At 38.7% G+C, this 16,456-nt stretch overlaps 1 protein-coding gene across 1 annotated transcript; it reads right to left on the bottom strand.

The window, feature by feature from the left end:
• Nucleotides 1-1,025: 1,025 nt before the first annotated feature.
• Nucleotides 1,026-14,302, bottom strand: PRL (prolactin). The gene is made up of 5 exons (XM_069959663.1): nucleotides 14,224-14,302; nucleotides 9,069-9,250; nucleotides 7,737-7,844; nucleotides 1,317-1,496; nucleotides 1,026-1,217 (listed from the first exon to the last, which is right to left on the bottom strand). The coding sequence occupies exons 1-5, from the start codon at nucleotides 14,300-14,302 to the stop codon at nucleotides 1,026-1,028; spliced, it is 741 nt and encodes a 246-aa protein (XP_069815764.1).
• Nucleotides 14,303-16,456: the final 2,154 nt, after the last annotated feature.

Below are 16,456 nucleotides of genomic sequence, written 5' to 3'. Positions count from 1 at the left end.
AATTGCACCAGGTCTGAGATATTCAAGGGCAAGGGGGATTCCAAGTAGGATTTTACTTGGAATTTTAGCTGGTGCTTTATGGTAACATCAATGTGGGGCTGCTGAGTTTCTTCCTCTGGTGGCTTCATGAAGTCGCTACGCATTTTTTGGAGGCTGAAACGACCTACTGGGCTACTGCTGGCCCTCACACTTGTGCTACTAGTCGATGTTGTAGACTGACCAAGGTCCTGACTTGTTGGGCACACAGGATGGTGTTTTTACTGATAGGATTCAACCATACGACTTACCAGTAGCTGAGGGTACTGTTTGACTTTTGCAACCCTAGTTTACAAGAAATGTTGCATTGGTTGTCGCATGTGGCAATCTGTCATAGGTACAGTAGAATCAATGTAATTTATAATAATATGTTGCCTTTGGGATACAGTAAATCAGTTAGTTTTTTGAGATTAATCTATTAATGTTTTAATCAACTTTAAGAACTAATCAAGTTTTGGTTGGATTATTATTCAAAAAGTATGAGTGAATTATCATTGTTACAGGGTATTTAATCAATTTATGGTATTACATATAATGCATACTCATTTATTGAAATTATTTGTACCAGTATATACAGGGTAGTAATTCCTTTAGGATCCATGTTTGCTAAATATGCTAATAGCTTTACAGCATTTACATCCAATTCCCAATATGTGGGGGTTAGTATATCGTGTATGAGCTTAACCAAATAATGGCAGTTTCAAAATGAACATTCACCTACATTAAGTAAAACTAAATGTGTAAAAAAAAAACAGATAATTAGTAAAAATAAAGGATGAAAACATGGGTTTGCATTTGTTTTATTTGGGGTTAACTCTGAATAAACAGGAATATAGAATTAATTTTTTTCCAATTTAATCTAACTGAAACAAGACAAAGAAGGATCTGTAAGATTCACCTCTCACATTTGCTGTCTAGATAGGATCACTTAGGATATGATGATGATTTTCTTTAATTTTTCAGGTAAATTACAGATATATGCAACCAGTTTAACAGTTCCCATCATGTATAAGTCGACATTTCAAAAGCTTCAAATAATTATCAATTTTATGGGAATCTCTACGCAGGCAATGAAGGAGGTTGTAAAAGGCGAAGAGGCGTGAATTTTCATCCCCTGGTATTGCAGCTGGTGGACCTGGCCATGGAGAGTAAACTTCATTTTCTAAATCACCTGGCTGAATCTAGAAACAAAACATGGATTGATCAGTCATTACTTGTGTCCAGTAATTGTATTTAATTGACATGAACTGTCATTTTTATGACCATAGCCTGTTGTTTACCCTTCCAACAATCCTTTCCATTCCTTCAAGGAGACGTTTGGTTTGTTCCTCTATCTCCACAGCCTTCCAGAGAATGGTGTCTGGTGCTTCTCGAATATCTTGAACCTCAGAAACCATGTGAAGCAAGGGATCATTCCAGGATCTCAGAACTTTCAGCACTAAATTCAACAGATCTTCATGCTTTATCACATCAAAACAAAACAAAATAAAATAGATATGAAAGTTTTTAGTTGTTTATTATTTCTTATTAAATGTGATTACCATCCTCATCTACAATTTAGACCAACACAATCAATATATCAATATTGTCTATGGTATAGATCTAAAGGATCTAAAGAACTACTATAATAGCTTAGCAAGTCAAGGATTCTAATCTTCACATTTCTCTGAGCTGAGGGATAGTTAGCCACAAAGTTGAATGTTGGAGGGAGACCTATTTCAGTGTGTAACTGTGCTGGTGTCCAGAAGCAGGGAAGCAAATGGCAATGTTCCATTTGGTAAGTTCCTGCTAAGGATATATCAATTTATGTGTGTTCCTGGGCAGGAGTGAGGGTTTTATCCTACTGGACTCTTCTTTGTCCTGTCAATGTGGCTACACATGAATTTTATCTTATTTTCTTTACAGCACTCCTGTCTAAAAGTGTTCCTGTCATTGGAAAATTCAATGGACTTTTTGCAGACATGTCAAATGTTTTTAGCAAAACTGCTGATTTCCCCCCTATCAAACAATGCTCTACAAATTCTAATGATATGAATGAGCTCTTCATTCATGTCAATGCAATGTTTCATCCATGACACAGGGTCTTATTCAAAGTGAATGTTCGATAAAGTACATTGCTTTAGGATTTGTACATGGATAGACTGGTGCGGGCAATGGGATGCCTATGCAGCTGTCCTTTTTTTGAAGCTTGGCCCTTTTTCCACCGGTCTATTCTACGGCACTGGCCTGGCCTGAAACACTTGAGGCAGGCCCGCCGGCCTCCAATGTGACTATTTCCCCTCGTCCCTTTGACATGGTTCAGTTGATTCTAAGGGAGCCGCTTCACAGAGGGGAGGGGTTTCGTCACACCAGGGGCAGACAAGTCTGCCTCAAGTGCTTAAGGCCAGGCCAGTGCCCAGGAATAGACCGGCGCCACGCGCGGGGACTGGGCTGCAGATTAAAAAAAAGGACAGCGACATCGGCATCCTCGTGCCTGTGCCGGTCTATGTAAAAATCTTGAAGCGATGTACCTAATGGTACATCCCTTCCATTTGTGACCCCTTGGTAAGAGGTTGTCCAGGGTGAAAATAATTATGCATACGTCCTTCCTGTGGCATTAAACAACAAATGAGCCATACTAACTCCTTCACTCACCCCTGTTCCCGCTGTGCGATCTTATAGATGGGCAAAAGAAGACAGACATTGGACAGAGGAAGAATGGAAAAAAGTTTTGTGGATGGATGAATCCAAGTTTGAGGTGTTTGGATCACAAAGAAGAACGTTTGTGAGATGCAGAACAAATGAAAAGATGCTGGAAGAATGCCTGAGGCCATCTGTTAAGCATGGTGGAGGTAATGTGATGGTCTGGGGTTGCTTTGGTGCTGGTAAGGTGGGAGATTTGTACAGGGTAAAAGGGATTCTGAATAAGGAAGGCTATTACTCAATTTTTTCAATGCCATGCCATAGCCAGTGGACAGCGCTTGATTGGAGCCAATTTCATCCTACAACAGGACAATGACCCTAAACACACCTCCAAATTGTGCAAGAACTATTTACAGCAGAAGCAGGCAGCTGGTATTCTATCGGTAATGGAGTGGCCAGCGCAGTCACCAGATCTGAACCCCATTGAGCTGTTGTGGGAGCAGCTTGACCGTACGGTACGCCAGAAGTGCCCATCCAACCTATGCAACTTGTGGGAGCTGCTTCCAGAAGCGTGGGGTGCAATTTCTCCAGCTTACCTCAACAGATTAATAGCTAGAATGCCAAAGGTGTGCAATGCTGTATTTGCTGCAAAAGGTGGATTCTTTGACGAAAGCAAAGTTTGATGTAATTTCAAATACAAATCATTATTTCTAACCTTGTCAATGTCTTGACTCTATTTTCTATTCATTTCACAACGTATGGTGGTGAATAAGTGTGACTTTTCATGGAAAACACAAAATTGTTTGGGTGACCCCAAACTTTTGAACGGTAGTGTACCTACATCAGCATGATGCAGATAGCAGCCAACACTTACTGTGTATGGAGTGGAATCAGCTCCTGAGCCCTTTCCATACACCCCTTCTGATCAGCTCCTGAGCCATGGGTCTCCAAACTGTGGCCCTCCAGCTGTTGTGAAACCATAACTCCCATCATGCCTAGACAGCTAAAGCTTTGGATTTGGCTGTCCAGGCATGATGGGAACATCTGGAGGGCCACAGTTTGGAGACCCATGTCCTAAGCCCTTTCAGTACAGACGCTAATCTAAAAAGCTGTATGGCGATTGTGAAGGGGTTAAACATTGTTACATTTTCAATACTATACATCAATTCTCAGTTAAAAGGAGTGGCTCCATTAACATAGTTCTTAGAATACTTTTTTCTGCCTTTTCTATTGGCATGTAGTCGGACAGTGGCTTCCATCATAAAATAAGCATTTGACTTTTGCATATGTGAATCTAATATTAGTATCAGTATAAATAATAGTTCTGTAGCTGAAGTGAATTTTTCTGATAAGAATCTTATTAGAACTGTATTGGCAGTTCCTCAGTGTACTCATTATAGTGGTTCCAGAGACAGAATTTCACTTTAAAGAAGTGCTGGAAACTTTTCAGCTTTGGCTGGTATAAGAGAAAAATGTAGAGGTCATTGTATGTTTTGTGTTCACCTGTTTTAACTAATGTGGTAAGTTAGTGTATTTTCCCAATAAGTATATGAAATATTCTAAGAACTCAACCTAACAGTACTGTTAGGAAGAGGGGTGTACAGCGAGTGCACTACTTGGTTGGCACCAGTTGGAACCAGTAAATATGAGTAATAGAAGTAGTAGGCTCTCTAGCGTAACTCCGCTTAAATTATCTAAGTTAATATGTATAGTCTTAGATATATATCGTTTCTGGTTATATCATAAATGATTGATTATAATAAGTCAGAATTGTGTATAGAGATAAATAATTTTTATATTCATAAGATGAAACAAATAAAAAATAAAATTAACCAGTGAAGAATACAAGCAAAATTAAAAAACACACCTGTGTCAAGATTCATAAGGCTCTATAGGCATATAAATCAGTATATATATTCATAGTATGATAATCACTGGAGTATATACTGTATATTAAAATTCTTAGTGTAAAACACATATAAAAAACATAGCAAAGCTTGGAGGATGTTTCACAAAAAAAAAAAAAAAAAAAGTATCTTTGTGTAGTATATTTCATAAATGACTATTTTTCATAAACGATTATAGCAGTACGATCTTGTCCATATGCGACTCTGCAGGGCCCTTGCAGGTCGCAGTGGTTTGTAGTCACTGTGCTTATGGTGAACACCCAGCCACATTGGGAGAGGCAATCAGACATGAAACATACCTCCTGTAGCTTCACAAATGTGAGAGACAAGATCTTTGCGGAATACTCTGTGGAGAACTTCCCGAATGAAGGATCTCTGAGCAGGAGAAGGCCGCAGATCCTGCAAACACAGAGACTTCGGACTGGTGAGAGGTGTACTTTCACCGCTTTTATTCTATTTCAACTGTATTACCTCTGCATATACGAACAAAACTACTAATAAGTGATATAATATATCTCGAATCAACTAACAGAGGAACAGTTCTATATTTACCATAAGCACAGTGACTACAAACCACTGCGCCCTGCAAGGGCCCTGCAGAGTCGCATATGGATAAGATCGTACTGCTATAATCGTTTATGAAAAATAGTCATTTATGAAATATACTACACAAAGAAACCTTTTTTTATTTTTTTTGTGAAACATCCTTCAAGCTTTGCTATGTTTTTTATATGTGTTTTACACTAAGAATTTTAATATATATACTCCTGTGATTATCATACTATGAATATATATACTGATATATATGCCTATAGAGCCTTATGAATCTTGATACAGGTGTGTTTTTTAATTTTGCTTGTATTCTTCACTGGTTAATTTTATTTTTTATTTGTTTCATCTTATGAATATAAAAATTATTTATCTCTATACACAATTCTGACTTATTATAATCAATCATTTATGATATAACCAGAAACGATATATATCTAAGACTATACATATTAACTTAGATAATTTAAGGGGAGTTACGCTAGAGAGCCTACTACTTCTATTAGTCTATTAGTTTTTCCACTTAAAGGATTTTTTAATGCTGCCTACATTTATTATGACACCTCTGGCCTTGAAGGGAGAAAGGGTGGAGTCTACTAATCAGTTCCCTGACTGCTAGAGTCCAGACAAGTGAAACTCATATGTGGGATAATGTCAGTTCACATTATTTGCAGTATTAATTAATTTTTGTTTTTGAAATGCTTTTTAAGAGAAATATTGTCAATAATTTCAATTGAAGTGTTTTAGGAAGATATGAAATCTTCAGGATGTAAAAACCCGTTGTGGTTTTACCACGTTATGGTGGCACATAATTTTGTCAATATCTGGAAGATGACAGTAAAACAACGGAAAAAGAATGTTTATGCTGAGTCTCAGGGGCAGTGTAAAACTACAGTATATCCTGATCCTATAGAGGTTGCACAAGAAGCAGCAATATACCGATAGAGCTGGGTGGGGATGGGTCTGTAAGGTTTCAGTTGAGATTTAATAAATAATAATTAGAGATGAGCGAACCTCGAGCATGCTTGAGTTCATCCAAACCCGAGCGTTCGGCATTTGATTAGCGGTGGCTGCTGAAGTTGGATAAAGCTCTTGATAAAGCCCCTTGATAAAGCGACCTGTACGCGAAACGTGCGTCGGGGTTATTGGCGCCAGACACACGATGGGTAAGCATCTCGTATGTTCATTTCATATAATTGTGGGATTAGTTGGATAGTGTACTTAGTAATCCTGCGAGGCTGTGTGGATACACTGCATGGTTACATACATTGACTTTCTTTGATGTTTACATAATATAGTGGTATATTCCAACATTTTGTAAGATCGAGGTGTCTTGGCTGTCATTTACTACTGGATTCCGTTGGCACTAAAAAAAGATTTTTTATGTGATTTTTAATTGTATCAAATAAAATTGTGATATTTAAACTTTAGCTTTGTTGTGGTGTAATTGTTATCTGTTAAAAAGCTAATTACTTGAATTGGACCGGTTACATTATGGTAAATTAACTCTGCAAAGCGGAGACCAGTGTTCATTGATTGTTGTAAGGTCCATTGGAACTACTGTATATAAAAAGCTCTAAGGTTGTCTAGAAAACATGGATACAGCCAATGACTATGACCATGTTTTTCACAATGTCTTAGGGCTTTATCTAACTTCAGCAGCCACCGCTAATCAAATGCCGAATGCTCGGGTTTGGATGTCATCCTAAAATTCAGAAGTCAACTGACCAAGAATAGACCACATCCTCTGACACATTAAGGGGGTACTCCGAGAACAAGTAAAAAAAAAAAAAACAGCAGAAGTTAGGGATGGTCTGAACAGAGTTCGGTTCGGGTTCGTACGAACCCGAGCTCTCGGCAATGATTCCCGCTGTCTGCCCTCTCCGTGGAGAGGGTGGATACAGCGGGAGGACCGCCTGGAAAACTGGGATACAGCCATAGCCATAGGCTTTATCCCAGTTTTCCAGGTGGTCCTCCCACTGTATCCACCAGCTGCACGGAGCGGGCAGACAGCGGGAATCTGATGCCGAGCGTTCAGGTTCATACGAACACGAACCTCGGCAGTTTCGGACCATCCCTAGCAGAAGTATATAGCATCACTTAAGTTTACCTGAGGTCTGAAACCCCCCAAAATCCATTTGTTAGTTCTGTACTTCCTTACTGTAGCTGAAATTCCTGGTTAAGCAGCAGCTTAGTTTTGTAAGACCCAGAATTCATTGGTTTTCTTTCATCTCCTCATGACAGTCTTCCCATCCTGCTTATTCCCCTCTCACAGCACTCCTGCCAATGGTTGCAGCACCTGCTGTGCTTACTTCCTGTCTGCTCTTGCTGTAAACACTCCTCACTTTCCCTTAATGCCCCAGTAACTATATATATGTATCAATGTGTATTGTATAGGGGGGTGGAGCTAAATTTTAGAGACAAGATCCATCCAAGCTTTCTGTGACATCAGAGAATGATGTGTTTTCTATGAAAAAAGGGAGGAGCTGGGGAGCTGTAGATCTCTGTTTTCAACTCAAATCTAAGGCACTGTAAGACTAGTGATGGTGAGTGTGCATTTTATGGGCAATTCTATGTCTTTATTGTAAGGCAACATACATACTTTAAACTAATAGGTCTTACTTGTATTTGCTGTGCTTGTTCTTTGTCTTCAGGGGTATTTAGTGAGGAAGTATGGCAACTCATTCTAGATTTTGCTAGAAACCTGCGACCTGGGGTAAATCTTTCATCCTGTAAGAATTAATAAATAGATAAATAAAGAGCAAAAAAAATTCAAGGATATAAAAGATATAATTGTGGGCAGCACTTTATGCTTTCATAGTGGTCTGCAATTCACGGACCACTACATTACAGAAAGTGTCCTGTTCTGCAATTGCATGTTCGCATTAGGACATGTTCGCTCTCTCTCTCTCTCTCTTTCTCTCTCTCTATATATATATATATATATATATATATATATATATATGCATATATATATATATATATATATATATATATTTATTTTTTATTTATTTATTTATTTTCAGCACAGATCACAGCCTATTAACGGATCAGCAAAAATTTTGCATGTGTTAATAGGCACGTAGAAACAATCGGTCTTAAATTTGTCTATAATTGCACATTCACAATTAAAGGGGTTGGCCACTTTACAGTAAAATAGGACAGTATAAAGTATGCTCGATGTATATACTGACAGCAGCACCCTGTGTAGCTCATAGAGCTAATATCAGACTTCCCTTCACCAGGCTGGGCTGCCCTGCTCTGTTTTGTTTCAGTCTATAAAATGTCTGACATGGACGTGCATGTGACCATGCCCTGACCCCTGTGTCTTCCATAGACACATACAGGCTCAGTGGTGGACACTGGGGGGCGGGGCATGGTCACATGCTCCTCCATGTAAGCCATCCTATGGACCAAAACACCACAGAGTAAGGCAGCCCAGCCTGGAGGAGGGGAGTCTGATATTAGGTCTATGAGGTACACAGGGAGCTGCTGCCAGTATATATATAGTGCGTACACTTACTAATAGTGTACACTGAGCAATTTTACTATAAAGTGGCCAACCCCTTTTGTTGACGTGGGAATGAGGCCTAAGGCTATGTTCACAAAATATTTCTATTATATCATAGAATTTTAAAAATGCAAAAAAAAAAATATTTAAAGGGTGCAATAGCTAAAAAAAAAAAGCAATTTTGAAATTTTGGAGGATTTCATTTTTACAGTACCAAGTACACTTTTCCATAAGAATGTGATGTTACCTTTATTCTCATAACTAACTTACTTGGCTTTTGTTTTATTTTATTACTTACTGTGTTTAATTTAACAATGTGATAACTTATGCAATAATTTTTCTGGCATATCACACTTGGACAGGTTTTAGCTCATTTGAACTGAAGCTCAATTTGGCTCCAGATGTATAAATGAGAATATGTTAAATGCAACAGTTTTACTTACAAATTCATTGAACATTTCCGATGAAAGAGAATGGATATAGTGTGAAAGTTTCACAGCACGATCAAAGAGTGCTCCAGTGGAGATCTGGCAGTTTGGGCTCCCATTTGGACATATTGGTTGTGAGAGGACTCCGTTTCTATCTAGTATTACACTAGAACCTGCTAATAGGATTAGCACTATACCTTAAATAAAAAAAAAAAAAGTAATTACATAAATAAATGAACAAATCTGAGACTATGTAAAACTTGTAAAACTGAGAAATGTAAAACTTTGTAATATGGTAAATTTTAAAGTAAAATGTATGGTATTTTGTCTTAAGTTTTGTAAGTATGTTTAACAAAATGAAAACATTTTTTTAAAGTTTGGATTAGACTTTAGCCTATGGTCAAGATAGCTCATTTAAAAAAAAAAAAAAAGTAAGTAAAATATAAACAGAACTTTCAAGTACGGAATTATGCATTATGAAACTGGCAGTAAATAGAAATTTAAAAATATATATATATTTACCTTTAAGTGATATACCCATCAGATCAGTCATGACTGTAAATGTCTTTCACTAAGGCAGGGATGGTCTACTGTCTTCTTGATGAACATTTGCAGCATTTATGCACTTGGACACCATTGATGAATTCATGCATCTTCCCAACTTATAATCACAAACATCAAATGCCCTTATCTCTTCATTCATATTCACAAATGTTTTATGAAAAATAGCCCAATACATTTATTTAACTAAGAAAACACATGTGGTGGGGGCAGAAAAGGGACTCAACGTTCCAGTGTGACGTACATCCTGAAAAAAAAAAAATCCTTGTTTTTTTTTTGTAAGTGCTACATCCAATAAGTATTAAAGGTATTTCTTTAGCAAATTTTTTTTATATTGATCAGGGCCCGGTACTGACACATTATTTGTTTCAATTTTCAATTTGTACCTATTTTCCGATGTAATTTGTTTTTTAACTTTCTGTATATTATGAAGGGGGCTACCATCTTAGAGAGAGAGAGAGAGAGAGAGAGAGAGAGAGAGAGAGAGAGGTTATACAACTAGTATGAGGTTAAGAAAGTTGTTTTAACCCCTTCATGCCCAAAGTTCACATTAAAGCAATGTTCCCACTCGCATTCTAAGAGTCATAACACTTTCATTTTTCCACCTACAGGGCTGGTTGGGGTGTCATCTTTTGCACCATGATCTATAGTTTTTATTGGTATTATATTGGTTATAAAAAGAAATCAGTAATCCTGGTGCTTTGTTTTTCCCCTCTTTTCATTTACGCTGTTCACTGTGCAGGGACAATATTGTTATCAAATAATGTGTATGGGGCTACTTACATTGAAGCAGCTTTGCAAACATTAAAATCCCTTCATAGCAGAAACGTGTATATATATATATGTTCCTACTGCGTGGGACATTGTCAGTAGGAACATATATACTGTATACGTATTACTGACGTGAAATATCTAATCTTTTATCTTGTTTTTGTTAAAGGGAACCTGTCACCCCCCGAGTCGGGGTGACAGGCTCCCGACCCCCCGCTACAGCCCCCTATACTCACCTGATCCCGCCGGGTCCAGCTTCTGGATACGGTCGGATCACGGAGATCTCAGCCGCTGCAGCCTGGCGCGCGCACTGAGAGATGAGTCCAACGCTCATAAAGAATGACGGAGCGCTGGACTCTCCGTCATTCTCTATGAGCGTTGGACTCATCTCTCAGCGCGCGCCGGGTGACAGGTTCTCTTTAAATAAGGGAAACAATAAGCACATTTGGAGTGTAAAGTGTGTGCAGTACTTGGACTTCAATTACTCAGGGTCAAGAGAGTAATTTTTACATTTTTGTCCAAATACAAATTAAAGGACAACTCCGGCGATTTTTTTTTTTAGCTTATTTAACACACATTACAAAGTTATATAACTTTGTAAGAAGCCGGGGGGCGGTCCGTGTCTTCTTCCTCCTCGGCGTTTTCATGGAGAGTGAATGGGACGGAAAAGGCTGCTGGTGCACATGCGCACCAGCAGCCTTTTCATTGGCTGGAGCGCATCACATGGCTTCCAGCTTGCTCAGCCCTGATTGGCTGAGGTTGCTGGAAGCCATGTGATGCGTTCCAGCCTTTTCCATCCCCAGGACCCGGAAGTCAGAGACATCGCTGGATGGGGGACGGTGGTGACGGTGAGGCGGACGGCGGGCGAATGGAGTGGCGATTGTCACCGGAGGCATGGTGAGTATGGTGTCTGTGTGTGTCTGTGTTTTTTTTTTTTTGGGGGGGGGGGTCCCGCCGGAGTTGTCCTTTAAGGCTATATTTCCACAGAGCTAAAATGATTTTCGTCCAGGATGGAAAATGATTTTCTGAAGTAGAACCCAAACATGCCACTTATGCACCCAGCATAGGAACACACACCTATAGTCCACCATGGACCACAGGATTTGTCTACATGGGAAGCAGACAAAAATACAAATCCTAGCCTCTCTCCAAGACCGAAGGCAGTATATTGCCATTCTGTCAGGGTTCCATTGCTTATTGTCTCTCATAGCTGTCAGGACACTATTAAGAATAGAAGTGATCATGCTAGTGTAAACACAGCGTAATACTATCTCTGCTAACTGAATAATAGCCTAAGGGGTCAGATCACTGTCAGGACAGTTCAGGGCACACAAGGAAACACACACAAAGACAAGTGAAGCCCTGACACTGTCCCACTCCCACTGCCCCTACCTGCTTGCCACTAGACCACCCTAAATGATGGCGGACAACTAGGTGACGTTCCCTGCACTGCAACAGGGTGACACATGAGACAAGACAAAAGACAATAACAAAGACAGACAAAACACAATGGTGGATAGTCAGGCAAAAATGGGTCAGAACCAGGAGAATCAAAATATAGACCAGAATCACAGAGCCAAAGAACAGTGAGAAGCAAGCCGAGCTCAGGTAAAACAGGAGTTCAGAATACACAGGAATAGCAAGCTTGAAACAGGCACAGCAAGTGTAATCCTATAGCAGGCATCAGACCTAGGGAATGACTGAGCTTTATCTGAAACCAGGTCCCGGTCTCAGAGACGATTGGAGCAGAGAAACAAGAGATTTGACAGGAGGACCCGGCTGTCAGTCATTATCCAAGGCAAGGTGTTAACTGTATACCTGCTGGAAGAAATCTTCCCAGACAATAAGCAGGGCGTTAACCTGAATCAATAGAAATGCCACAGCAGAATAAAACTGTGTTCACACTAATAAAATGATGCAAGGAAACAACTAATTTTGCCGCCATGATCGCAGTCGGCGACCAGAGCTCGAGAACGTTGTTTTACCAGGTACAATCCTGACAATCACATTACGTTTTAGTGATTGATTACTGGGACAGTGCTAGTAATGTCAACTAAAATAGTAAAGTCGGTCTTCACAGCCTGTTTGCTAGAAATGGGACCAAAACAATGTTGTAATACATTGCTCTTGGGCCACTCTTTTGCTTTTTTGATAAAACACACGCACTTAGAAGTAGACATTCACTAACATCTAGTAGGATATCTATTTTAGCCTTCCGTGTTCATTAATCTTTTATCTTCCCTTCCATTCTGCATGCAATGTTTTAGATGGTAACCTCCTGCTAAATAGGTTTCAAATATGAGTAATAGAAGTAGTAGGCTCTGTAGCGTAACTCCCCTTAAATTATCCAAGTTAATATGTATAGTCTTAGATATATATAGTTTCTGGTTATATCATAAATGAGTGATTATAATAAGTCAGAATTGTGTATAGAGATAAATAATTTTTATATTCATAAGATGAAAAAAATAAAAAATAAAATTAACCAGTGAAGAATACAAGCAAAATTAAAAAACACACCTGTATCAAGATTCATAAGGCTCTATAGGCACATATATCAGTATATATCTTCATAGTATGATAATCACAGGAGTATATATATTAAAATTCTTAGTGTAAAACACATTTAAAAAAAAAATAGCAAAGCTTGAAGGATGTTTCATTAAAAAAAAGGTATCTTTGTGTAGTATATTTCATAAATGACTATTTTTCATAAACGATTATAGCAGTAAAATCTACAGAAACGATATATATCTAAGACTATACATATTAACTTGGTTAATTTAAGGGGAGTTACGCTAGAGAGCCTACTACTTTTATTACTCATATTTGCTGGTTCTTGGTGCCAACCAAGTAGTGCACTCGCTGTACACCCCTCTTCCTAACAGTACTGTTAGGTTGAGTTCTTACACTAGAATATTTAAATAGGTTGCAGTTGCTGCTGTCATTATTACTTTAAGAAAGATGAAGTGGATGGCACCTGTAAGCATTTTACTTCACATTCTGGAGCTCTTTTGTTCCTGTTAACAACTAATCCAACATTTTCCTTTTGGCTAGGTTCACACATCGTCTTTTATTAGTAAAGAACGGACGCTGATGGCCTCAGTGTCCGTTCTTTACTGCAGAGGTGGCATTTCTTTGAAGTCAAAGCAATGCTGCCCACTGTGTTTACACATCGTTATTCTATTAGAATGGGCGTTAGAATAATGTGCCTGTCAATTATTTCTGAACGCTGTTCACTGAACAGCATCCGGAAACATCAGCTCTTCACACAATGCAATGTGCAGCGGCAGCAGTACATTGCATTAAGGTGAATGGCTAATTGATTTGTGGGCACACCCAACAGTGCCCGCAAATCAATTGTGAAAAAAGAACATTCCTGCTGTGAATACAGAGGTATCGTCTGCAGAAACGGGCTGACCGCAGCCCGGCGGCCGGCTGTTTAACAGCATCAGTTTCTATGCAACGGACGATGTTAAACGATGTGTGAACATAGCCTTTCCCGGCATAGTTCAAGGATATCATTCTCTTCCTATTGCATTTTTTTTCAAATATTTCTACTTCATGCACTTTAAACGCCGGCCTCTTGCTCTTCAAGATGCCAAACTGTTTTACATACAAAACTAGCAATACTTTGTTTCTGTGCAAAATGTACCTTGCTGCTGGAGCCCATAGCAATCGAATGCTGAGTCAGAATCAGCATCATTATGGAGCTGAGGCCTGGTCGAGCCAGAAGGATGGATCACCCCTATGTGATCGCATTGCCAGAGTAAAACTGCCAGTAGGTTAAAAGCATCTATAGCGCATGGGGTTCTGAGGATGTAGGTAATTTTCTTACCCTGATCATCTGCGCGGTTTTCAGTACATTTGTAGGTTATTTCATAAGCTAATAAGGCCTTTTGGTGCACTGTGGGCATGGATCTGACCCATCCAGGCCAGCCTACCCTTCATAATGAATATTATCAGAGCAGAGCAAAGATGCCTCTAACCTGCTAAAAGTTTCCCTTTAATGGAACACCTTACTAGATAAAGAAAAGCTGATGCCTTTTATACTTTTTTTCTAATAGAAACAGCTATATCTTTCCTTACTTTCCCTTAAAATTTCTCAAAATGCCTGTTATCCTATGTGTTATTCGACCAAGAGATGTACAGTGTATGCTATATGTGTCTATAGGTAGCAACTCAGTAGTTGTGATGTGAACTTCAGTCTGTTGAGGTTTTCGCTGGCATGTCATTATATCATATTGGTTTTGTGTAATAGGAAATTGGAATATTTAAATTTAAGCAAAGTTAAAAGTGGATGCATCTTCAAATTTTTTCCCCAAGTTTTTTTTCTTCTTGTGCTTTATTCAGAGAATTAAACAATGCATTAATGTCACCCACCGTTAATCATCTCTGGCACACTAGCATTAGAAAATGTAATTACATAGGGAAATAAATCATTTCCAAATGATGTGGTATATGTGGTTATGATGCTTGAAACATTACCATTTACTGTGAAATGGGCTTGAGTCAAAAAGCCAATCACTCCTCAATTAGTAGAATTTACAATGTGTACTTGGGTCAGGTTTTTGAAATGATGGGCCTAATAGTTCATTCATACAGTAAACCATCTGTGAGAATATATTCCATTAGGACAGATTAATCCATCGTCTCCTCAAACCTGTTTAATCATCAAGTACTTTTAATGAATGTTTTACCTAGTAATAACATACTGACTAATGGGAAAGGAGTTCAATTAGATACCATACAGTATGCAGATTGTTACATTGGAGCATTTAAACCAGTGGAAGCCAAATAAGGTTAATGGACAACTTGTATCTATGCTGTAAAGAAATAATACTTACAGTAGATTTGATACAGCTGACTCCTCTGTTTTAGGTTTGTTTGATAAACAACATTTCTAACAGTTCATCGGAATATAGATGATGGAAGGGTTGTAGGTATCATGGCTTCCATGACATTCATTAGATATGCTAATTATAAAAAAGCTATCAGTTTAATACAGATGTTCATGGATCCCTGAGTTAGAACTAGTCTTCTTGCAAAGAATTATTTTGGTTTTTGTCAAGCACTATGTTAGTAGATATTCAGATACAATAATGAATGAAACACTGTAAACAATTCTTATTGTTGCACATTGGTTATTATTTACATAGATAATAAAATACTGTAAAAGGCTATGTTCACACTATGTAAGTTTCCGGCCGAAGCGCGCTCCGTGAATAAGCGGCTGGAGATTTACGTAGTTTGCGTACAATGGAAAGTATAGGATCTACGGCTGCACAGTTCACACTACGTAAGAACTTACACCCGGATCGTATGCAGCGCCGTAAAAAATGAACTTACGCCCGTAGCGTAACATGCGGTCCCGTACGGAGTGGTGATTTCTTCATTTTTACACTTTGATTTGCCGATCCAAAAGGTTTTGTGGGGTGTCCGGGGCAAGCCGAAGATATCAAAGTAAAAGACTGCCGTCAGATCGCTACGCACGCCGCTCGGGAAGCGTACATAGATTACAGGCGTAAGTTCGCGGACCGTACGTAGCCGGCCGCAATTTACGTAAATCCCGGCCGGACATATACGTATGAAACTCCGGCCGGGATTTACGTAAATTGCGGCCGGCTACGTACGTAAAAATATGCGGCCGGACATATACGTAGTGTGAACATAGCAAAATAAGGTATAATTTCCATTTAGTCTTAGAATAACACTATGTCAGCTACATGGATACCATTGCTTTCTTGAGCAAGACTTTAAAAATTCTTCAGATTTTTTTTTTTTAATGTCTAAAACCTCAGAGCCTTCACATGAATAAGTGAATAAAGCCCATTTGACACAGCTTAACCCCTTAAGGACAGCCAATTTCGATTTTTTTTTTCGTTTTTTCCTCCTTGTGCTTAAAAGGCCATAGCACTTGCATTTTTCCACCTAGAAACCCACATGAGGCCTTATTTTTTGCATCACTAATTTTACTTTGCAATGACAGGCTGAATTTTTGCATAAAGTACACTGCGAAACCAGAAAAAAATTCAAAGTGTGGTGAAATTGAAAAAAAATAAAACGCATTT

The sequence above is a fragment of the Dendropsophus ebraccatus genome, chromosome 2, assembly GCF_027789765.1.
Source record: "Dendropsophus ebraccatus isolate aDenEbr1 chromosome 2, aDenEbr1.pat, whole genome shotgun sequence".
Lineage (NCBI taxonomy): Eukaryota > Metazoa > Chordata > Amphibia > Anura > Hylidae > Dendropsophus > Dendropsophus ebraccatus.
This window is presented reverse-complemented; position numbering and strand designations above follow the sequence as displayed.